This window comes from Pseudophryne corroboree, chromosome 10, assembly GCF_028390025.1.
Source record: "Pseudophryne corroboree isolate aPseCor3 chromosome 10, aPseCor3.hap2, whole genome shotgun sequence".
NCBI classification, from domain to species: domain Eukaryota; kingdom Metazoa; phylum Chordata; class Amphibia; order Anura; family Myobatrachidae; genus Pseudophryne; species Pseudophryne corroboree.
Genome location: NC_086453.1, coordinates 32,216,328 through 32,242,072, shown reverse-complemented (window position 1 = coordinate 32,242,072; position 25,745 = coordinate 32,216,328). Strand labels below are relative to the sequence as shown.

Sequence of the window (25,745 nt, the reverse complement as noted above, 5' to 3'; positions counted from 1 at the left end):
AGAGGAGGAAACACATATACCGACTGGTACACCCAAGGTGTTACCAGCGCGTCCACAGCTATTGCCTGCGGATCTCTTGACCTGGCGCAATACCTGTCCAGTGTTTTGTTGAGGCGAGACGCCATCATGTCCACCATTGGTTTTACCCAACGGTTTTATAGCATGTGGAAAACTTCTGGATGAAGTCCCCACTCTCCCGGGTGAAGGTCGTGTCTGCTGAGGAAGTCTGCTTCCCAGTTGTCCACGCCCGGGATGAATACTGCTGACAGTGCTATCACGTGATTCTCCGCCCAGCGAAGGATCCTGGCAGCTTCTGCCATTGCCCTCCTGCTTCTTGTGCCGCCCTGTCTGTTTACATGGGCGACTGCCGTGATGTTGTCCGACTGGATCAACACCGGTCTTCCTTGAAGCAGAGGTTCCGCCTGGCTTAGAGCATTGTAGATTGCTCTTAGTTCCAGAATGCTTATGTGAAGAGACTTTTTCAGGCTCGACCACACTCCCTGGAAATTTCTTCCCTGTGTGACTGCTCCCCAGCCTCTCAGGCTGGCATCCGTGGTCACCAGGATCCAATCCTGCATGCCGAATCTGCGGCCCTCCAATAGATGAGCCTCCTGCAACCACCACAGAAGGGATACCCTTGTCCTCGGCGACAGGGTTATCCGCAGGTGCATCTGAAGATGCGACCCTGACCATTTGTCCAACAGATCCCTTTGCATGGAATCTGCCGAAAGGGATTGCTTCGTAAGAAGCTACCATTTTTTCCCAGGACTCTTGTGCATTGATGTACAGACACCTTTCCTGGTTTTAGGAGGTTCCTGACCAGGTCAGATAACTCCTTGGCTTTTTCTTCGGGAAGAAAAACCTTTTTCTGAACTGTGTCCAGAATCATCCCCAGGAACAGCAGACGAGTTGTCGGCATTAATTGGGATTTTGGAATATTCAGAATCCATCCGTGCTGCTTTAGCACCTCTTGAGATAGTGCTAAACCCATCTCTAGCTGTTCTCTGGACCTTGCCCTTATTAGGAGATCGTCCAAGTATGGGATAATTAATACGCCTTTTCTTCGAAGAAGAAATATTATCTCGGCCATTACCTTTGTAAAGACCCGAGGTGCCGTGGACAAACCAAACGGCAGCGTCTGAAACTGATAGTGACAGTTTTGTACAACGAACCTGAGGTACCCCTGGTGTGAGGGGTAATTGGAACGTGGAGATACGCATCCTTGATGTCCAAGGATACCATAAAGTCCCCTTCTTCCAGGTTCGCTATCACTGCTCTGAGTGACTCCATCTTGAACTTGAACTTCTTTATGTACAGGTTCAAGGACTTCAGATTTAGAATAGGCCTTACCGAGCCATCCGGCTTCGGTACCACAAAAAGAGTGGAATAATACCCCTTCCCTTGTTGTAGAAGAGGTACCTTGACTATCACCCGCTGAGAATACAGCTTGTGAATGGCTTCCAAAACCGTCTCCCTTTCTGAAGGGGACGTTGGTAAAGCAGACTTCAGGAAACGGCGAGGTGGCTCTGTCTCTAATTTCAACCTGTACCCCTGAGATATTATCTGCAGGATCCAGGGATTTACCTGCGAGTGAGCCCACTGTGCGCTGTAATTCTTGAGACGACCGCCTACCGCCCCCGAGTCCGCTTGCGAAGCCCCAGCGTCATGCTGAGGCTTTTGTAGAAGCCGGGGAGGGCTTCTGTTCCTGGGAAGGAGCTGCCTGTTGCTGTCTCTTCCCTCGTCCTCTGCCTCGTGGCAGATATGAATAGCCCTTTGCTCTCTTATTTTTAAAGGAACGAAAGGGCTGCGGTTGAAAGGTCGGTGCCTTTTTCTGTTGGGGAGTGACTTGAGGTAGAAAGGTGGATTTCCCGGCCGTAGCCGTGGCCACCAAATCCGATAGACCGACCCCAAATAACTCCTCTACGCATCGCCTGTCCACTGTCGTGTCCATAAAGCTCTTCTGGCCGAAATGGACATAGCACTTACCCGTGATGCCAGTGTGCAGATATCTCTCTGTGCATCACGCATATAAAGAAATGCATCCTTTATTTGTTCTAACGACAGTAAAACATTGTCCCTATCCAGGGTATCAATATTTTCAATCAGGGACTCTGACCAAACTACCCCAGCACTGCACATCCAGGCAGACGCTATAGCTGGTCGTAGTATAACACCTGCATGTGTGTATATACCTTTTTGGATATTTTCCATCCTCCTATCTGATGGATCTTTAAGTGCGGCCGTCTCAGGAGAGGGTAACGCCACTTGTTTTGATAAGCGTGTTAGCGCTTTGTCCACCCTAGGAGGTGTTTCCCAGCGCTCCCTAACCTCTGGCGGGAAAGGGTATAAAGCCAATAACTTCTTTGAAATTAGCAGTTTTTTATCGGGGCACCCCACGCTTCATCACACACGTCATTTAATTCTTCTGATTCGGTAAAAACTACTGGTAGTTTTTTCACACCCCACATAATACCCTGTTTAGTGGTACCTGTAGTATCAGCTTAATGTAACATCTCCTTTATTGCCAAAATCATATAACGTGTGGCCCTACTGGAAAATACGGTTGATTCGTCACCTTCACCACCGGAATCAGTGCCTGTGTCTGGGTCTGTGTCGACCGACTGAGGCAAGGGGCGTTTTACAGCCCCTGACGGTGTTTGAGGCGCCTGGACAGGCACTAATTGAGTGTCCGGCCGCCTCATGTCGGCAAACGACTGCTTAAGCGAGTTGACGCTATCCCGTAATTCCACAAATAAAGGCATCCATTCTGGTGTCGACCCCCTAGGAGGTGACATCCTCATATTTGGCAATTGCTCCGCCTCCACACCAATAACGTCCTCATACATGTCGACACACACGTACCGACACACAGCAGACACACAGGGAATGCTCTATACGAAGACAGGACCCACTAGCCCTTTGGGGAGACAGAGGGAAAGTCTGCCAGCACACACCAAAAAACGCTATATATGACAGGGATAGCCTTATGATTAAGTGCTCCCTTATAGCTGCTTTTATATTAATATATTGCCATTTATTTGCCCCCCCTCTCTGTTATACCCTGTTTCTGTAGTGCAGTGCAGGGGAGAGACCTGGGAGCCTTCCTGACCAGCGGAGCGGTGACAGAAAATGGCGCCGTGTGCTGAGGAGATAGGCCCCGCCCCTTTTTCGGCGGGCTCGTCTCCCGCTATTTAGTACATTTAGGCAGGGGTAAATATCTCCATATAGCCTCTGGGGCTATATGTGAGGTATTTTTAGCCTTTATAGGTATTCATTTGCCTCCCAGGGCGCCCCCCCCCCAGCGCCCTGCACCCTCAGTGACTGCCGTGTGAAGTGTGCTGAGAGGAAAATGGCGCACAGCTGCAGTGCTGTGCGCTACCTTAAGAAGACTGCAGGAGTCTTCAGCCGCCGATTCTGGACCTCTTCTTGCTTCAGCATCTGTGAGGGGGCCGGCGGCGTGGCTCCGGTGACCATCCAGGCTGTACCTGTGATCGTCCCTCTGGAGCTTCATGTCCAGTAGCCAAGAAGCCAATCCATCCTGCACGCAGGTGAGTTCACTTCTTCTCCCCTCTGTCCCTCGTTGCAGTGATCCTGTTGCCAGCAGGAATCACTGTAAAATAAAAAACCTAAGCTAAACTCTCTAAGCAGCTCTTTATGAGAGCCACCTAGAATTGCACCCTTCTCGGCCGGGCACAAAAATCTAACTGGAGTCTGGAGGAGGGTCATAGGGGGAGGAGCCAGTACACACCACCTGACCTGTAAAAGCTTTACTTTTGTGCCCTGTCTCCTGCGGAGCCGCTATTCCCCATGGTCCTTTCAGGAACCCCAGCATCCACTTAGGACGATAGAGAAATTCCATTTTCCAAACTGCAGTAAGTAACTTGCTGATTAAGACTGCGACGGAGCCCTCTGTGATTGAGACTGCGACGGAGCCCTTTGGTTTCGTTACGCCAAACAGAGGGGAATAAGTAGCCCTGACTCTGTTGGTGTACCATGGCTGGAAATAAAAACAGCTGAAAACAGCAGAGACTGAATGGCAACCTGCCAAAACTCTTAATTTCGTCCGACAGAGGCAGTATTTTAACCTTTAAATAGCGGATATATCCATGAGTGGATGTTTGGAAACCCGGCAAATGTGTAAAGGCGCGTTTCCACAATTGGAAATTCGAGATGGCCTAAGAGGTCGTCCAGCCACTGTCTTGTTGACTTTAGCGCCCTGGTGTTACAAGTCTTGACTTGTACCACAGCCTTGAAAAGACTGGATTGTAAAGACTTTAACCGCCGGACCAAAGTATGAACGTTTGAAATTTTATCAAACAACTTCTGACCTTGTCGTGCTGAAACTAGTGACGCTAAAAAGCGAGAATCGAGGTAACAGCCGTCAGCAGAAGCTTTACAGAGATACTCTGCCGCTTTGTATTAACGATAAGTGAAACGTGATCGTCATTGTTTCCATACATAGAGCGCCTGGTGACCCAAATGTATCTTGGGTGTTTATAATGTTTGACACAGACGAATTCACCAATGGCGGATTCTCCCATTTAGATGTGGAAACGGTTAAATAGACTTAAATCTTAGTCAGATATTCTAAATAAGAAATTCACTGAAAATCTGTTGTTTATTAAATTCGACGGATTAGATGTTAGAGTCTCCTTAGTCTCTGTAAATTCGAAACGATGACTCACTGGTCATTAGCAATGTATGGTTGCCTAAACCCCGCACTATCTGACTGCTGGTTTAATGTGAGGTCTGATATAGAATTATCCGACTGCATGAAATTATAAACCAGTTAAATTAACACCTTGGTACCCAAAGGAAAATTGTACCTTTGGAAAGACTCCTTTATTAGAGCCTGCGGGATAACTTCCGTCGATCTTACCGCTCTTGTCGAGCGGAGTTAATTTAATTTGCCAATGTCTGGGATTCTGAAAACCTACCCACGTAGTGAACATGTGGTTGATTTATGTCTAGTTTAAAAGTATTTTTAGTCTGCGCTGGAGCCTTACTCCCTATGCAGACAGACAACACAATAGGCAACGGACAGACACCTGCACGACTTAGTAAAGTTATTATCTGAAGGTGTGTAATATATATTTATTTCTGGCTGAAAAACAGTTCACATAGGCAGCCTATGTGAAACCCGAACCAAAAATTCCCACTAACACCCCTGCGCCTCTGGTGGCGTAGGGATGTATGGCAGGAAAGTTCCGGAACTACAACTGTAAAACAACAGGAAGCATGGTTAAAATGGCCGTCATGCCATGCTGACCCTGATAAACACAGAACAATTGCTTCAGTGTTAATATAATCTATTATACAATGATAATCATAGGCAGGGTACAACACATGCTCTTGAATAAATATATATATATATATATGATGTTATACAGTGATAACCACAGACATTAATATATAATAACAGACATTAATATATAGGCTAAATAGCCTACAGTGATAACCACAGACATTAATATATAATAACAGACATCAATATATAGGCTAAATAGCCTATTATACAGTAATAATCACAGGGCATGTTACACTACATGCCTGCAGTGTTACAATACATGCCTCACCATCATTAAAATAGACTCAATAGCCCATTATCTAGTGACATGTCACATATATATGTCTGTGGTTTATAGATTACATCACCTTGTAATCTGCCAGTTTCACCGCCCCCCTTCCCCCCGTGCTCCCTGTAACGCTGTGTCTCAGCGGGAAGCCAGGGAATTCATTGCAGGGAGGCTTTCTTGCCGAGCAGCGGAGGTCACCAGGAGCGCTCCGTTTCTGCTGACTGACTGAGCGTCTGCGGGTGGCCGTTGCTAGGCGGCCGAACGGAGCGGCGGCCCGTTGCCACCCTCTTAACGCTGTCTGCGGGTGGACGGAGCGGCGCCGGTTCTGGCATGCTGGGCGGCCGGACGTAGCGGCTGAGATGGCCGGACGGAGCGGCTGCAGTATAGAGCGGCTGGGGCGTTGTTACAATACCCCCACATAGCGGGCGGCAGCCTGCGCTGACCGTCCCGTTCCCCAGCCTACCTTATGTGATCATGTCTCCAGTCCTGGCTGCGACGGGGCTTCTATCTGTAAGCTCCGTCCAGCTTCTCAGATCATGGCTGCGACGGGGCTTCTATCTGTAAGCTCCGTCCAGCTTCTTGATCACTTCATCCTGGCTGTGACGGGGCTTCTTTCTGTAAGCTCCGTCCAGCTCTTTGTTTTTTCCCTGGCTGTGACGGGGCTTCTTTCTGTAAGCTCCGTCCAGCTTGCAGGAGACAGTGGGCTGCCTGTGGCTGTGAGGGTGCTCTTTGTGAGGACCGACACGCCATGCGCTGCCTTGCAGCGGCACCATCCCGGACCCATGTTTTTCTAGAAACTGGGAAGGGAAGTGTAAAAAGTAAAAATAAAAAGTAAAAATGAAAAATTAATAAAATCTTCCACCAAATGTGGGAACTTCCCACAAGCCGATGTTAGTGCTGTGAGCACCGAAAAAACACTGAGGTCGTACACTGAGGTACTCTGGGATATGGAGGGGTGGAGAGTCCTAAATTTAAATATTCAGTGCCTTTGTTCTGCTACGCCGTCCATATCCCAAGAGTACTCCAGTGACCCCTAGTGGATGATAAAGAAATGGAAACTGTGGACACTGATGAAATGAAAACAAAATAATGATGGCCTACTAATCCCAGCCATTCTACACCAACGTGTGCAGATTAAGCCCAGCACGGGGCTCTTTGACTCCTAATTTAGATTTAGCAAGGTGACCAGAGCAGAACTCAGACGAGGGACCAAGAACATAAACAGAAGGGACAGTTTGGCGGAGCATCGGAGTGCAGCTGATTCTTTCCAATTTATCTCCCTATTGTTTCGCCAGAGCTTTCTCCACCACAGTAAGCCTGACCCAGCCTGGCTAGCTGGAACAGGGCGACCCGGGACAGCCCAGCACAGCTGTTGGGGTTGCGTTAAGCACAGTGCCGTAAGGAATATGAAGGTGAAACAATACTACCCTGGCCTTCCTATAAGCACGCAATAAAAGAGGAAAATAAACTGAGGGGCAAGTCATTCTTCAGAGCTTTTTATTCACATAGAAATTAATTTACTTAAGGAATAAATTCACATGGATGAAATCCAGCTGAAGTGTCGATCCTAATGTACTTCATTGAAGATTAGCGGCATCGAGAAGAGTCCATTTTGACAGACATGTAGACTATTTTATATTTTACAAGGATAGGTACCTGCCTCTCTCTGATCATCCCACTTCTCCACCTACAGGAGACGAAAAGATGTTTAATATAAGAAAAACGCTAGTAAAGACATTACCCGACATACATAAATTAATACAACGCAAACTGGACACACAGTGCTGGTGGGCCAATGAAAAGTTGGCTATTATAAAAACTGGTGGGAAGGATAGTATCTTCAATGACTGAAGCCCGGCACAGAAGACTCTGGGGGGGGTGTATGTTTACAAGGAAGGAGTATTTAAAAACAATATTTTATGTTTATAGCAGTTTAAGAGCAAATAAAATTAGTTCGTTGTCAGAAGTGTTTTCTATTTCTATAATATAGCCAACAGCTGTAGTCTCTCCACCCACTGCGCAGGGTAAACATCAGGAAGCCCTGCTGGACTAACACGGATATGCTGAATAACTTCCAGACTACACCCACTGGAAGGGCAGTGGGCAATGATGACAAGGGAAGAACAGAAAAGGGAGAAGTATCAAAATACGGAGAGATATAAAGTACCCAACAATCAACTTCAAACTGTCATTTTTCAAATAGCCTGTAACATGACAGCTAGGAGCTGATTGGCTGGTTCTCTCTCTCCAAGCTGATACATATCCCCCCTAATGCCCTTGTTGCTGTATGTTTTGACTGTGTACTCTACCAGGGCTCTACACTGGACTGGTGAAAGAAGTCATCTTATTACTAATGGGGGGGAAGGTAATAAGCTATAGCTCTAATGAAACCACCCGTTACCACAAGCAGCTGCTTGGTGTATGTATATGGACCATGTCAATTAAGTGATTTAACAGTTTCCAATGCAAGAAACGTCAAGGGTTTTCCTGAGAAGCGCAGACCTAATGTATGTTACACAGAACACGTGTTCTTAGGCTGCGTCTTATACATTACATCTGTGAGTACGCTGGACAATGATCCACCTGTGAAAACTCAAAGGATGGACGTAAATTTGCAGACAAGATGAACGTTTGACAACACCTACCCATGATGACGGGCACAGGGAGCGATAGATTTTCTGGTAATATTCACACGGAGCGAGGTCCAACCCTTTGGCGTTCAGCGACTTCTCACAGCGATGGAAATCTAAGCGAGAACAAAGGATTACAGTTAGAAGTCTCTTTTGTATGGTGGCCCCTCTTTATAAAGCCAACCTCGCTACCACAGAGATTACTGCTGGCCAGTAGAGCGCACACCAGTACTATATTCACTATGGGTCACCCTCCTAACATGATCACAGCAGAAATACCAGTTCCAGCCTGTGATTTTATCTGGCACCATAAAAAAGTTACAAGCGCCTCTTCCATATAGTGCATTGTATTTTACGGTCATGGGGCCAATAAAAAAAAATATATATATTTTTTTTTTTGCACTATTGCTTTGCAACTGTAAGGGGCCACGAGGTGTACGCAGCGCTGTACAAAAGCCAACAATAAAGTATACAGCATGCACAGAATTCACGGCAGCACAAAACACAAGTACTGCAATAAAACCACAGATGACGGACAAGTCCAGGGGAAGGCAGCGGGCATTGGTGGCATGTGGGGAGCGCTAAACGGTTGTCGGATCTCTCTTGGGATGGTTTCCCCACGGGAAGTATCATGGCGGCCCATTTGCTGCCACAATACCTTTTCCGCTAACACACTAAAATCATTAGAAAATAAATTCATTACTGCTTGAATAAAGTTTTTCCTCTTTATGTATACAGTTTGTCTAAATACATTCATTTTTAAACTTTTTGGAAAAAAAATAAGAATTTACTTACCGATAATTTTATTTCTCGTAGTCCGTAGTGGATGCTGGGGACTCCGTCAGGACCAAGGGGATTAGCGGCTCCGCAGGAGACAGGGCACAAAAGTAAAAGCTTTAGGATCAGGTGGTGTGCACTGGCTCCTCCCCCTATGACCCTCCTCCAAGCCTCAGTTAGGATACTGTGCCCGGACGAGCGTACACAATAAGGAAGGATTTTGAATCCCGGGTAAGACTCATACCAGCCACACCAATCACACCGTACAACTCGTGATCTGAACCCAGTTAACAGCATGATAACAAGCGGAGCCTCTGAAAAGATGGCTCACAACAATAATAACCCGATTTTTGTAACAATAACTATGTACAAGTATTGCAGACAATCCGCACTTGGGATGGGCGCCCAGCATCCACTACGGACTACGAGAAATAGAATTATCGTACATATAGATTGGTAAATGCTCAATTAGCTTAGTGATATCATTCAGGTGCTCGAAAGGAAGGGGTATTTCTGAGCAAGAAAAAAAAGCAATTGTTTCCCCAGCACACTGAATGGATAACAGTAACCAGATATAAATCCCACATGATAATAGAATTCAGAGATCTTCGTTACACATATTTGCGCAAATGTGTGGTTAAGCCCCAAAGCCGCATCAAGGCCTCTCTGTATATTTGGGGTCCCTAGCGCTATATCTAGGTGCAGGGTGTGGCACCCCAAAACACCAGAATGAGCCAGAAAGCACAGCGTGACATACCAGTGTAAAAAACTATAGTGTTAATAAATTAGTATTTAGGAAGCCGAAGCTATAGAGGGGGTGATACAAACATGAAATGTAATTAAAATAGAGAAATAGTGTTAGAAAATTAATAAGTGAAAAGTGTTAATAGAATGTAAAGGTATGCCACACTAAAGCCATCCAGCTCAGCCAGTCCAGAGGCACCACACCTCACACCTCCATTACCCCAATCTGGGTCTAATATTAACCAGCAAGGAGTCACATGATAATGGCTCCTTACTAAGATATGTCTAAGCTAAGAGCTACTTACCTTGGAGCAACCCCATAATGCTCCATGTGGCATGTCAGGGCCTGCACCTCCTCCTAATGCAGAAACCTCTCTGCCTCTCACAACATACATATAGATTGGTAAATGCTCAATTAGCTTAGTGATATCATTCAGGTGCTCGAAAGGAAGGGGTATTTCTGAGCAAGAAAAAAAAGCAATTGTTTCCCCAGCACACTGAATGGATAACAGTAACCAGATATAAATCCCACATGATAATAGAATTCAGAGATCTTCGTTACACATATTTGCGCAAATGTGTGGTTAAGCCCCAAAGCCGCATCAAGGCCTCTCTGTATATTTGGGGTCCCTAGCGCTATATCTAGGTGCAGGGTGTGGCACCCCAAAACACCAGAATGAGCCAGAAAGCACAGCGTGACATACCAGTGTAAAAAACTATAGTGTTAATAAATTAGTATTTAGGAAGCCGAAGCTATAGAGGGGGTGATACAAACATGAAATGTAATTAAAATAGAGAAATAGTGTTAGAAAATTAATAAGTGAAAAGTGTTAATAGAATGTAAAGGTATGCCACACTAAAGCCATCCAGCTCAGCCAGTCCAGAGGCACCACACCTCACACCTCCATTACCCCAATCTGGGTCTAATATTAACCAGCAAGGAGTCACATGATAATGGCTCCTTACTAAAATATGTCTAAGCTAAGAGCTACTTACCTTGGAGCAACCCCATAATGCTCCATGTGGCATGTCAGGGCCTGCACCTCCTCCTAATGCAGAAACCTCTCTGCCTCTCACAACATACATATAGATTGGTAAATGCTCAATTAGCTTAGTGATATCATTCAGGTGCTCGAAAGGAAGGGGTATTTCTGAGCAAGAAAAAAAAAGCAATTGTTTCCCCAGCACACTGAATGGATAACAGTAACCAGATATAAATCCCACATGATAATAGAATTCAGAGATCTTCGTTACACATATTTGCGCAAATAGCTTCGGCTTCCTAAATACTAATTTATTAACACTATAGTTTTTTACACTGGTATGTCACGCTGTGCTTTCTGGCTCATTCTGGTGTTTTGGGGTGCCACACCCTGCACCTAGATATAGCGCTAGGGACCCCAAATATACAGAGAGGCCTTGATGCGGCTTTGGGGCTTAACCACACATTTGCGCAAATATGTGTAACGAAGATCTCTGAATTCTATTATCATGTGGGATTTATATCTGGTTACTGTTATCCATTCAGTGTGCTGGGGAAACAATTGCTTTTTTTTCTTGCTCAGAAATACCCCTTCCTTTCGAGCACCTGAATGATATCACTAAGCTAATTGAGCATTTACCAATCTATATGTATGTTGTGAGAGGCAGAGAGGTTTCTGCATTAGAAGGAGGTGCAGGCCCTGACATGCCACATGGAGCATTATGGGGTTGCTCCAAGGTAAGTAGCTCTTAGCTTAGACATATTTTAGTAAGGAGCCATTATCATGTGACTCCTTGCTGGTTAATATTAGACCCAGATTGGGGTAATGGAGGTGTGAGGTGTGGTGCCTCTGGACTGGCTGAGCTGGATGGCTTTAGTGTGGCATACCTTTACATTCTATTAACACTTTTCACTTATTAATTTTCTAACACTATTTCTCTATTTTAATTACATTTCATGTTTGTATCACCCCCTCTATAGCTTCGGCTTCCTAAATACTAATTTATTAACACTATAGTTTTTTACACTGGTATGTCACGCTGTGCTTTCTGGCTCATTCTGGTGTTTTGGGGTGCCACACCCTGCACCTAGATATAGCGCTAGGGACCCCAAATATACAGAGAGGCCTTGATGCGGCTTTGGGGCTTAACCACACATTTGCGCAAATATGTGTAACGAAGATCTCTGAATTCTATTATCATGTGGGATTTATATCTGGTTACTGTTATCCATTCAGTGTGCTGGGGAAACAATTGCTTTTTTTTCTTGCTCAGAAATACCCCTTCCTTTCGAGCACCTGAATGATATCACTAAGCTAATTGAGCATTTACCAATCTATATGTATGTTGTGAGAGGCAGAGAGGTTTCTGCATTAGGAGGAGGTGCAGGCCCTGACATGCCACATGGAGCATTATGGGGTTGCTCCAAGGTAAGTAGCTCTTAGCTTAGACATATTTTAGTAAGGAGCCATTATCATGTGACTCCTTGCTGGTTAATATTAGACCCAGATTGGGGTAATGGAGGTGTGAGGTGTGGTGCCTCTGGACTGGCTGAGCTGGATGGCTTTAGTGTGGCATACCTTTACATTCTATTAACACTTTTCACTTATTAATTTTCTAACACTATTTCTCTATTTTAATTACATTTCATGTTTGTATCACCCCCTCTCTATAGCTTCGGCTTCCTAAATACTAATTTATTAACACTATAGTTTTTTACACTGGTATGTCACGCTGTGCTTTCTGGCTCATTCTGGTGTTTTGGGGTGCCACACCCTGCACCTAGATATAGCGCTAGGGACCCCAAATATACAGAGAGGCCTTGATGCGGCTTTGGGGCTTAACCACACATTTGCGCAAATATGTGTAACGAAGATCTCTGAATTCTATTATCAAATAGAATTATCGGTAAGTAAATTCTTATTTTCTCTGACGTCCTAAGTGGATGCTGGGGACTCCGTCAGGACCATGGGGATTATACCAAAGCTCCCAAACGGGCGGGAGAGTGCGGATGACTCTGCAGCACCGAGTGAGAGAACTCCAGGTCCTCCTCAGCCAGGGTGTGCCCCTGACCAAGTAGCAGCTCGGCAAAGTTGTAAAGCCGAGACCCCTCGGGCAGCCGCCCAAGATGAGCCCACCTTCCTTGTGGAATGGGCATTTACATATTTTGGCTGTGGCAGGCCTGCCACAGAATGTGCAAGCTGAATTGTACTACACATCCAACTAGCAATCGTCTGCTTAGAAGCAAGAGCACCCAGTTTGTTGGGTGCATACAGGATAACAGCAAGTCAGTTTTCCTGACTCCAGCCGTCCTGGAAACCTATATTTTCAGGGCCCTGACAACATCTAGCAACTTGGAGTCCTCCAAGTCCCTAGTAGCCGCAGGTACCACAATAAGCTGGTTCAGGTGAAACGCTGACACCACCTTATGGAGAAACTGGGGACGAGTCCGCAGCTCTGCCCTGTCCGAATAGACAATCAGATATGGGCTTTTGTGAGACAAAGCCGCCAATTCTGACACTCGCCTGGCCGAGGCCAGGGCCAACATCATGGTCACTTTCCATGTGAAATATTTCAAATCCACAGATTTGAGCGGTTTAAACCAATGTGATTTGAGGAATCCCAGAACTACGTTGAGATCCCACAGTGCCACTGGAGGCACAAAAGGGGGTTGTATATGCAGTACTCCCTTGACAAACTTCTGGACTTCAGGAACTGAAGCCAATTCTTTCTGGAAGAAAATCGACAGGGCCGAAATTTGAACCTTAATGGACCCCAATTTGAGGCCCATAGACACTCCTGTTTGCAGGAAATGCAGGAATCGACCGAGTTGAAATTTCTTCGTGGGGCCTTCCTGGCCTCACACCACGCAACATATTTTTGCCACATGTGGTGATAATGTTGTGCGGTCACCTCCTTCCTGGCTTTGACCAGGGTAGGAATGACCTCTTCCGGAATGCCTTTTTCCCTTAGGATCCGGCGTTCAACCGCCATGCCGTCAAACGCAGCCGCGGTAAGTCTTGGAACAGACATGGTACTTGCTGAAGCAAGTCCCTTCTTAGCGGCAGAGGCCATGAGTCCTCTGTGAGCATCTCTTGAAGTTCCGGGTACCAAGTCTTTCTTGGCCAATCCGGAGCCACGAGTATAGTTCTTACTCCTCTACGTCTTATAATTCTCAGTACCTTAGGTATGAGAAGCAGAGGAGGGAACACATACACCGACTGGTACACCCACGGTGTTACCAGAACGTCCACAGCTATTGCCTGAGGGTCTCTTGACCTGGCGCAATACCTGTCCAGTTTTTTGTTCAGGCGGGACGCCATCATGTCCACCTTTGGTCTTTCCCAACGGTTCACAATCATGTGGAAGACTTCCCGATGAAGTCCCCACTCTCCCGGGTGGAGGTCGTGCTGAGGAAGTCTGCTTCCCAGTTGTCCACTCCCGGAATGAACACTGCTGACAGTGCTAACACATGATTTTCAGGCCCAGCGAAAAATCCTTGCAGTTTCTGCCATTGCCCTCCTGCTTCTTGTGCTGCCCAGTCTGTTTACGTGGGCGACTGCCGTGATGTTGTCCCACTGGATCAATACCGGCTGACCTTGAAGCAGAGGTCTTGCTAAGCTTAGAGCATTGTAAATTGCTCTTAGCTCCAGTATATTTATGTGGAGAGAAGTCTCCAGACTTGATCACACTCCCTGGAAATTTTTTCCTTGTGTGACTGCTCCCCAGCCGTTCAGGCTGGCATCCGTGGTCACCAGGACCCAGTCCTGAATGCCGAATCTGTGGCCCTTTAGTAGATGAGCACTCTGCAGCCACCACAGAAGAGACACCCTTGTCCTTGGAGACAGGGTTATCCGCTGATGCATCTGAAGATGCGATCCGGACCATTTTTCCAGCAGATCCCACTGAAAAGTTCTTGCGTGAAATCTGCCGAATGGAATCGCTTCGTAAAAAGCCACCATTTTTCCCAGGACCCTTGTGCAATGATGCACTGACACTTTTCCTGGTTTTAGGAGGTTCCTGACTAGCTCGGATAACTCCCTGGCTTTCTCCTCCGGGAGAAACACCTTTTTCTGGACTGTGTCCAGAATCATCCCTAGGAACAGCAGACGTGTCGTCGGAGACAGCTGCGATTTTGGAATATTTAGAATCCACCCGTGCTGTCGTAGAACTACTTGAGATAGTGCTACTCCGACCTCCAACTGTTCTCTGGACCTTGCCCTTATCAGGAGATCGTCCAAGTAAGGGATAATTAAGACGCCTTTTCTTTGAAGAAGAATCATTTCGGCCATTACCTTGGTAAAGACCCGGGGTGCCGTGGACAATCCAAACGGCAGCGTCTGAAACTGATAGTGACAGTTTTGTACCACGAACCTGAGGTACCCTTGGTGAGAAGGGCAAATTGGGACATGGAGGTAAGCATCCTTGATGTCCAGGGACACCATATAGTCCCCTTCTTCCTGGTTCGCTATCACTGCTCTGAGTGACTCCATCTTGATTTGAACCTTTGTATGTAAGTGTTCAAATATTTCAGATTTAGAAAAGGTCTCACCGAGCCGTCTGGCTTCAGTACCACAATATAGTGTGGAATAATACCCCTTTCCTTGTTGTAGGAGGGGTACTTTGATTATCACCTGCTGGGAATACAGCTTGTGAATTGTTTCCAATACTGCCTCCCTGTCGGAGAGAGACGTTGGTAAAGCAGACTTCAGGAACCTGCGAGGGGGAGACGTCTCGAACTTCCAATCTGTACCCCTGGGATACTACTTGTAGGATCCAGGGGTCCACTTGCGAGTGAGCCCACTGCGCGCTGAAACCCTTGAGACGACCCCCCACCGCAGCTGAGTCCGCTTGTACGGCCCCAGCATCATGCTGAGGACTTGGCAAAAGCGGTGGAGGGCTTCTGTTCCTGGGAATGGGCTGCCTGCTGCAGTCTTCTTCCCTTTCCTCTATCCCTGGGCAGATATGACTGGCCTTTTGCCTGCTTGCCCTTATGGGGACGAAAGGACTGAGGCTGAAAAGACGGTGTCTTTTTCTGCTGAGATGTGACTTAGGGTAAAAAAGGTGGATTTTCCAGCTGTTGCCGTGGCCACCAGGTCCGATGGACCGACCCCAAATAACTCCTCCCCTTTATACGGCAATACTTCCATGTGCCGTTTGGAATCTGCATCACCTGACCACTGTCGTGTCCATAAACATCTTCTGGCAGATATGGACATCACACTTACTCTTGATGCCAGAGTGCAAATATCCCTCTGTGCATCTCGCATATATAGAAATGCATCCTTTAAATGCTCTATAGTCAATAAAATACTGTCCCTGTCAAGGGTATCAATATTTTCAGTCAGGGAATCCGACCAAGCCACCCCAGCGCTGCACATCCAGGCTGAGGCGATCGCTGGTCGCAGTATAACACCAGTATGTGTGTATATACTTTTTAGGATATTTTCCAGCCTCCTATCAGCTGGCTCCTTGAGGGCGGCCGTATCTGGAGACGGTAACGCCACTTGTTTTGATAAGCGTGTGAGCGCCTTATCCACCCTAAGGGGTGTTTCCCAACGCGCCCTAACTTCTGGCGGGAAAGGGTATAACGCCAATAATTTTCTATCGGGGAAAACCCACGCATCATCACACACTTCATTTAATTTATCTGATTCAGGAAAAACTACAGGTAGTTTTTTCACACCCCACATAATACCCTCTTTTGTGGTACTTGTAGTATCAGAAATATGTAACACCTCCTTCATTGCCCTTAACATGTAACGTGTGGCCCAAATGGAAAATACGTTTGTTTCTTCACCGTCGACACTGGAGTCAGTGTCCGTGTCTGTGTCGACCGACTGAGGTAAATGGGCGTTTTAAAGCCCCTGACGGTGTTTGAGACGCCTGGACAGGTACTAATTGGTTTGCCGGCCGTCTCATGTCGTCAACCGACCTTGCAGCGTGTTGACATTATCACGTAATTCCCTAAATAAGCCATCCATTCCGGTGTCGACTCCCTAGAGAGTGACATCACCATTACAGGCAATTGCTCCGCCTCCTCACCAACATCGTCCTCATACATGTCGACACACACGTACCGACACACAGCACACACACAGGGAATGCTCTGATAGAGGACAGGACCCCACTAGCCCTTTGGGGAGACAGAGGGAGAGTTTGCCAGCACACACCAAAACGCTATAATTATACAGGGACAACCTTTATATAAGTGTTTTTCCCTTATAGCATCTTAATATATATAATCATATCGCCAAATAAGTGCCCCCCCTCTCTGTTTTAACCCTGTTTCTGTAGTGCAGTGCAGGGGAGAGCCTGGGAGCCTTCCCACCAGCATTTCTGTGAGGGAAAATGGCGCTGTGTGCTGAGAATAGGCTCCGCCCCCTTTTCGGCGGGCTTCTTCACCCGTTTTTCTGAGACCTGGCAGGGGTTAAATACATCCATATAGCCCCAGGGGCTATATGTGATGTATCTTTTAGCCAGTATAGGTATTTCATTGCTGCCCAGGGCGCCCCCCCCAGCGCCCTGCACCCTCAGTGACCGCTGGTGTGAAGTGTGCTGAGAGCAATGGCGCACAGCTGCAGTGCTGTGCGCTACCTCATGAAGACTGAAAAGTCTTCTGCCGCCGGTTTCTGGACCTCTTCATTCTTCGGCATCTGCAAGGGGGTCGGCGGCGCGGCTCTGGGACCGGACTCCATGGCTGGGCCTGTGTTCGATCCCTCTGGAGCTAATGGTGTCCAGTAGCCTAAGAAGCCAATCCATCCTGCACGCAGGTGAGTTCACTTCTTCTCCCCTAAGTCCCTCGTAGCAGTGAGCCTGTTGCCAGCAGGACTCACTGAAAATAAAAAACCTAACAAAACTTTTACTCTAAGCAGCTCTTTAGGAGAGCCACCTAGATTGCACCCTTCTCGGCCGGGCACAAAAATCTAACTGAGGCTTGGAGGAGGGTCATAGGGGGAGGAGCCAGTGCACACCACCTGATCCTAAAGCTTTTACTTTTGTGCCCTGTCTCCTGCGGAGCCGCTAATCCCCATGATCCTGACGGAGTCCCCAGCATCCACTTAGGACGTCAGAGAAAACACAAAACACCTTTCCACAAGCGGAAATGAAAGCCTACAGACTGCCTGGGCAAACCTGTGCTTTGGTCAGATGCCCCCAGCTCTGACCAGGCATCACAAACACATTGCTATACGTTCTGCCCCCGTTCACAAGCATGGCTGCATTGAATAATGGCAGCATGCAGCAGAACATATCCACTATAGAGCTGTCTCAAAGAACAGACTGCCGGGTTTATGACACAGGGAGCCTAACGCACACGCGGCCATCGCCCTTTGGACATTGTGGGTACTCCTCTGCAGCCGGCAGCCATATTAAGGGGGAGGAGCATCTATAGCAGAAAGTTTGAGCGGCAGACACAATGGGAGAGTTGTACACAGGGGCACGGCCAGTGGCGTCAACGTAGCTGGATGCTGCAGGGTGGATGTATCAAACCTTAAGGGCCCCATATATTACAGCGATATGTCAGAGGCGATTTCCCTTGAACTCTCCCGGGAACGGATCCATACGATTTGGTACATTTTGCATGCGATATATCGTATGCGATCCCAGCCATGCCTGCGGGAACAGACATATCACGAGTGCAGCACTAACGATCTAGGGGAGCCAATACGACCCTCAAGGGAACGCGCATCGGATCAGAAACACATCCAAAATGCCCGATTTCACCCGGTATATCGGCCCTAATTTGGATGAAATCGGGCATTATCGTTCTAGTGTATGGGGCCCTTTAGAGAACGTACCAGCCAATCAGCTCCTGACTGTCCTTTTTCAAACACAGCCTGTAACATTGCAGTTAGGGGCTGATTATTTTGTACACTCTCTCCGATATACACCACCCGCCCATGAGACAACAACAGGAGATTGACCTCATGATGTGAGGTGCATCAACTGTCCGTAAGGGAGTAGGAAAGTAATACTCTATTTTTTCAGAACGCTGCAGTGGAACCCTGAACAGTGTACTTTACATGCATGGATCATACCCAGAAGTGTTGGGGGTAATTGGTCCCTTATCCATTACTGTTAGCGGGTGCTACGTACACTCTTTAGCAACGTGTAGATGGTATTTTCCCGTCCTGCCGCTCCGCCATCTGCACGTTGCGGCTATAGGTAGTCCTCTTTCTATGGACAGCACTCTTTGGGTCATTGCATTTTGCACAAGGCATCAAACTAATTTCTTCTGCTTGTTTCAGCACTGAGGAGAGGTTTTTGATGCAGGGAGTTGAAACACTTTTTGCTAAGCTCAAACCCAACGGACGGAGTTGGCCGTCGCCCGAGGACTTGTTATAGATCCAGACCTGGTATGCAACAGGCTAGGCCAATACCAGATATACTCTACTAAATGGAGTATCTGCTCAGACAAGATACATGTGCAAAACAGGCCACTACACTCAAAGCCCCCCCAAAAAGAGCCTTGGAATCATATCCAGCTGTTGGACAAAAGGTTTGGCAGACCTGCATTTCTAGGTCATACAAGAATCTTCCTAATGCTTTAACTACACAAACGCGTGACAAAAGAAAGCGTTTAAACACGTTTATTTGGTATTTTACAGACTTTCTTCCTAGAGAGCCCTACTGTCTGTCATACTATGAAGTGGGACCACACTGCGGTGTGCTGTGACACCAGAGATGTGCACGTGTGGTGGTCTCTACAAGTATTCACACACTTTGTTTGGAGACAATGGTCTGGCTCAAACCTTTAAGCTGACCACTAGATATTAAAAAAACCTGATAGACAAAAGCACAGACACCTACATACATATAATTCTATATGACAGAATGTGCACTGAAGGTGACACAGTTGACAGGTTACAAGGTCACCTATAACAAGAGACTTACCATTGTAGTTTTGGGTGCAGTGTTTAGTCTGGTTTTGATTTGGAAAACGAGCATCGAAGGGAGCTGTTTTGTAGTTAGCAATCTTCTGACTGATGTCGTCTGACATATTGTCTGCTGAAATGAGTGATCAAAAAACATAAGCATTAGACTGATGTAAAGTTACGTGTAGGGGACAGATCTTCTATAACGAGCACAGGTGATAAGTGCATAGCAATTCCCTACATCTGCTGCTAGATTTTGCTCTTATATCTGTATGTAGAAGCCCAGATGCAAACTTCAGATTCACAAGTTTGAACTCGTGCTGGATTGGAGGGGATATGCATCTAATTTCGCAAGCAGAAACGGGCAAATTTGACTTTTCTTGCAGAGTTGGCCATAGGCACTGGCTCATCAAAGATAGTATATCTGCCAGGCCATTCCCCCGGGGGAGAGGGCGGCAGTGCAGCCGCCAGGCCATTCCCCCGGGGGAGAGGGCGGCAGTGCAGCCGCCAGGCCATTCCCCCGGGGGAGAGGGCGGCAGTGCAGCCGCCAGGCCATTCCCCCGGGGGAGAGGGCGGCAGTGCAGCCGCCAGGCCATTCCCCCGGGAGAGGTCAACAGTGCAGCCGCCAGGCCATTCCCCCGGGAGAGGTCAACAGTGCAGCCGCCAGGCCATTCCCCCGGGAGAAGGCAACAGTGCAGCCACCAGGCCATTCCCCCGGGAGAGGGCAACAGAGCAGCCACCAGGCCATTCCCCCGGGAGAGGGCAACAGTGCAGCCGCCAGGCCATTCCCCCGGGAGAGTGCAACAGTGCAGCCGCCAGGCCATTCCCCCGGGAGAGGTCAACAGTGCAGCTGCCAGGCCATTCCCCCGGGAGAGGGCAACAGTGCAGCCGCCAGGCCATTCCCCCGGGAGAAGGAAACAGTGCAGCCGCCAGGCCATTCCCCCGGGAGAAGGAAACAGTGCAGCCGCCAGGCCATTCCCCCGGGAGAAGGAAACAGTGCAGCCGCCAGGCCATTCCCCCGGGAGAGGGCAACAGTGCAGCCGCCAGGCCATTCCCCCGGGAGAGGGCAACAGTGCAGCCGCCAGGCCATTCCCCCGGGAGAGGGCAACAGTGCAGCCGCCAGGCCATTCCCCCGGGAGAGGACAACAGTGCAGCCGCCAGGCCATTCCCCCGGGAGAAGGAAACAGTGCAGCCGCCAGGCCATTCCCCCGGGAGAGGTCAACAGTGCAGCCGCCAGGCCATTCCCCCGGGAGAGGTCAACAGTGCAGCCGCCAGGCCATTCCCCCGGGAGAAGGAAACAGTGCAGCCGCCAGGCCATTCCCCCGGGAGAAGGAAACAGTGCAGCCGCCAGGCCATTCCCCCGGGAGAAGGAAACAGTGCAGCCGCCAGGCCATTCCCCCGGGAGAAGGCAACAGTGCAGCCGCCAGGCCATTCCCCCGGGAGAGGGCAACAGTGCAGCCGCCAGGCCATTCCCCCGGGAGAGGGCAACAGTGCAGCCGCCAGGCCATTCCCCCGGGAGAGGGCAACAGTGCAGCCGCCAGGCCATTCCCCCGGGAGAGGGCAACAGTGCAGCCGCCAGGCCATTCCCCCGGGAGAGGGCAACAGTGCAGCCGCCAGGCCATTCCCCCGGGAGAGGGCAACAGTGCAGCCGCCAGGCCATTCCCCAGGGGAAAGCAGCAGTTTAACACCAGGAGACCAACTGTACTCTGACCATCTAAATTGCATGCCAGCCGGTATGAGAATGGATGCGCAGTAGTTTCTAGTACTCAAGCGCAGTTGTGTGAAAAAAGTTACTAGTCCGGATCAGGGTGCTAGTTGCAATATTCCATTGCGCTTTACAATTGGGAACAAAACATTAGTAAGACAGGAGGTAAGAGGGCCCTGCTCACAAGCTTACAGTCGCCGCCTTACAACGTATTGGTAAATCCTGCAGTTTATCGGATGCGATATCCGCCGGTGCATTCTGCTGCCCTGTGCGATGAGGAACGTGATGGAGACCTGCAGGAGGTCTGTCGCGCAGGAGGCTGCGGCAGGGTCGCTGGGCCCATGGGGACACTCCGTCCTTACTGCAGATTTCCCTGTATGCTGCACATTTTCATTGGCAATAACGTGACCAAGCAAAAGGGGCTGCAGCCCCCTCCTCCCCCAGCCAGTGCCCCCCAGGGGGGGTAGTACAGGAATAATTGCCCCCCCCAGCCATATGCGCCATAGACTTTGCAGGGGCCACCGACACTGAAGGCCCATAGAGGTGATGACAGGAGCCCGGCAAGGCTTATTACATACATCCCCCCTCACCCTGCCATACAGATACAGCTAGCACAGTCCATGGAAAGGCCGCAGCCCCCCACCTCTGTGTATCCCCCTCTCCCCTCCCGGCCCATGAGCCGCTGCCACCGACCCCCGGCCTCTCACCTCGGTCTTGCCTTGCTCCTCACGGCCGTCTCGCTCTCAATGTCAGAGACCGGAAGTGCGGCTGCAGGAAGGGAAAGCGCGTCCGACCGTCTCCGTCCTACCACCAACTGAGGGCACGGCAGAAGGGCACAGCGTGCTCGGCGCCGACACCGCGTGCTGACGTCACCGGCCGCGGCGGGCGCGCGCTCTCCTCCGGGAAACCGACCGCGCATGCGGGAGGCGGGGCTGACTTCGTCGCGGGGACGGCTCGCTCACGCCGTTGGCCAGCCGGCTGTTGCTAGGGCGGGCGCGTGGAGGGAGCGGACATTTTGTGTGTGAGGGTCGGCACGTCAGTCACACACACACGTGACGCAGCAATAGGGCGCCGCCTTCCAGCGTCGCTGCGTCAAGTCAGCCATGGTGGAGTCCCTCCCTCCTCTTATTTCTGTACCAGTCACTCAGCCATGGGAATCTCTGATTATTGCTCCATACAGACCTGGCCATTATAATAGCAATGATTGTGGCAGTAAAGCCAAGCCCCTGTTATCTAGGGACTGTCCCTAACAGGTATGCCCATATTTCCCACCCAACACCTCCTCCCAGAAGATGTCTCCCATCCCATATCATACATGCTTTTGATAGCCATGGAAGAACCGTGGATAAAATAGGGTTTGAGGTTACCAAATGGTCAATAAAAGGGGCAAGTGGTTCTTATCTGCGGCCAAATTCTATGTATATTGGATGTAATTTGCTGTTATTGCTATGGCAATGGAGATTTACCGTCAGGAGGAAGCCATTGGTGGTTAGTAGCCATAGGCGACCATGTCTGCCGCCAGATTGTATATTTGTAGAAGGTCTGGGCCGTCTCCTCCATGTGCAGAGGAAACCTAGACGGATGACTATCTATGATTCAAAATCATCCATGGTCTGTGTCTGATGTAAAATTCTTTTACCATCGATGGGGAGAACCAAATGGTCTCCTGCCAACGATGGTGTAGAACCAGTCGGTGAGTTTTTTTCCTAGCAGTGCAGAGACACGGAGCATAGCTCCACCACCAAACTCCTGCAAAGCCCTGCCCCTCGGCTGTGATTGGCCCACGGGCCAAACAGTGAAAGAACAGGGATGACCATCGGTGGTTCAAACCATTGAAAGTCTTCCATAACAAAGTTTGTTACCATTGATGGCCACCCATAGGTTCTCCATCAATGGAGAGCGCACCGACGGCCATACCTACCCGGACATGTTCACCAATGGCTCTCACTGTGAGGGATGTGGGACAGACCTAGAAGAGGAGGACCGGCAACCATGAATGGGGAAGTTATGGGGGATGGGGGCAGACGATCGGGGTCACCTGTGGATTTTTTAAAATGTGACAGTTGGTGATACACAGTGCACCTGTCAGGTGACCTGGAAAATGTGAACTGTTTGGGGTTCTGAGGACCATGTTTGAGAACCACTGTGTGACTAACTCATACCTCCCGACTTTTGGAGCCAGGTCAAAGGCATCGGCAATGGAAGTGATGTGGGTATACTTCAAGGGTCATGGCCATGTTACATAGTCAAATTTTCATAGGGGGCATGTCAAGAACTGGACTGCTTCCAGTCACTTTCATATTGCAGGTATAAGGTGAACAACTTAGGCAGATACAGACAGGTATATAATTTAACAAATACATAATCTTATTTTCTCTAACGTCCTAAGTGGATGCTGGGGACTCCGTCAGGACCATGGGGTTTAGCGGCTCCGCAGGAGACAGGGCACAATAATAAAAGCTTTAGGATCAGGTGGTGTGCACTGGCTCCGCCCCCTATGACCCTCCTCCAAGCCCCAGTTAGATTCTTGTGCCCGGCCGAGAAGGGTGCAATCTAGGTGGCTCTCCTGAGCTGCTTAGAATAAAAGTTTAAGTTAGGTTTTTTTATTTTCAGTGAGTCCTGCTGGCAACAGGCTCACTGCTACGAGGGACTTAGGGGAGAGAAGTAAACTCACCTGCGTGCAGGATGGATTTGCTTCTTAGGCTACTGGACACCATTAGCTCCAGAGGGAGTCGGAACACAGGTCTCACCCTGGGGTTCGTCCCAGAGCCGTGCCGCCGACCCCCCTTGCAGATGCCGAAGTTGAAGAGGTCCAGAGGTCCAGAAACAGGCGGCAGAAGACTTTCAGTCTTCATAAGGTAGCGCACAGCACTGCAGCTGTGCGCCATTGTTGTCAGCACACTTCATACCGGCGGTCACTGAGGGTGCAGGGCGCTGGGGGGGGCGCCCTGGGCAGCAATGTATTATACCTTTTTTATGGCTAAAATACATCACATATAGCCCTTGAGGCTATATGAATGTATTTAACCCCTGCCAGATCTCACAAACTCCGGGAGAAGAGCCCGCCGTTTTAGGGGGCGGGGCCTATTCTCCTCAGCACACGGCGCCATTTTCCTGCTCAGCTCTGCTGTGAGGAAGGCTCCCAGGCTCTCCCCTGCACTGCACTACAGAAACAGGGTTAAAACAGAGAGGGGGGGCACTTATTTGGCGATATGATTACATATGTGAAAATGCTATAAGGGAAAACACTTGTATAAGGGGTTGTCCCTGTATAATTATAGCGTTTTTGGTGTGTGCTGGCAAACTCTCCCTCTGTCTCCCCAAAGGGCTAGTGGGGTCCTGTCCTCTATCAGAGCATTCCCTGTGTGTGTGCTGTGTGTCGGTACGTGTGTGTCGACATGTAGGAGGACGATGTTGGTGAGGAGGCGGAGCAAATTGCCTGTATTGGTGATGTCACTCTCTAGGGAGTCGACACCGGAATGGATGGCTTATTTAGGAATTACGTGATAATGTCAACACGATGCAAGGTCGGTTGACGACATGAGACGGCCGGCAAACAAATTAGTACCTGTCCAGGCGTCTCAGACACCGTCAGGGGCTTGTAAAAACGCCCATTTACCTCAGTTGGTCGACACAGACACGGACACTGACTTCAGTGTCGACGGTGAAGAAACAAACGTATTTTCCTTTAGGGCCACACGTTACATGTTAAGGGCAATGAAGGAGGTGTTACATATTTCTGATACTACAAGTACCACAAATAAGGGTATTATGTAGGGTGGGAATAATCTACTTGTAGTTTTTCCTGAATCAGATAAATTAAAGTGTGTGATGATACGTGGGTTTCCTCCGATAGAAAATTATTGGAGGTATACCCTTTCCCGCCAGAAGTGAGGGCGAGTTGGGAAACACACCTTAGGGTGGATAAGGCGCTCACACGCTTATAAAAACAAGTGGCGTTACCGTCTCCAGATACGGCCGCCCTCAAGGAGCCAGCTGATAGGAAGCTGAAAAATATCCTAAAAAGTATATACACACATACTGGTGTTATACTACGACCAGCAATCGCCTCAGCCTGGATGTGCAGCGCTGGGGGGGCTTGGTCGGATTTCCTGACTGAAAATATTGATACCCTTGACAGGAACAATATTTTATTGACTATAGAGCATTTTAAGGATGCATTTCTATATATGCGAGATGCGCAGAGGGATATTTGCATTCTGGCATCAAGAGTAGATGTGATGTCCATATCTGCCAGACGATGTTTATAGACACGACAGTGGTCAGGTGATGCAGATTCCAGACGGCACATGGAAGTATTGCCGTATAAAGGGGCGGTCCATCGGACCTGGTGGCCATGGCAACAGCTGGAAAATCCACTTTTGTTACCCCAAGTCACATCTCAGCAGAAAAGGACACAGTCTTTTCAGTCTCAGTCCTTTCGTACCCATAAAGG

General features: G+C 48.7%; 1 protein-coding gene across 1 annotated transcript; it reads right to left on the bottom strand.

The window, feature by feature from the left end:
* Positions 1-7,056: 7,056 nt before the first annotated feature.
* On the bottom strand, positions 7,057-22,127 carry LOC134965885 (cytochrome c oxidase subunit 6B1). The gene is made up of 4 exons (XM_063942276.1): positions 21,997-22,127; positions 19,604-19,717; positions 8,222-8,322; positions 7,057-7,263 (listed from the first exon to the last, which is right to left on the bottom strand). Exons 2-4 carry the CDS (start codon positions 19,707-19,709, stop codon positions 7,210-7,212), a joined length of 261 nt encoding a protein of 86 aa, XP_063798346.1. The 5' UTR covers positions 19,710-19,717; positions 21,997-22,127; the 3' UTR covers positions 7,057-7,209.
* Positions 22,128-25,745: the final 3,618 nt, after the last annotated feature.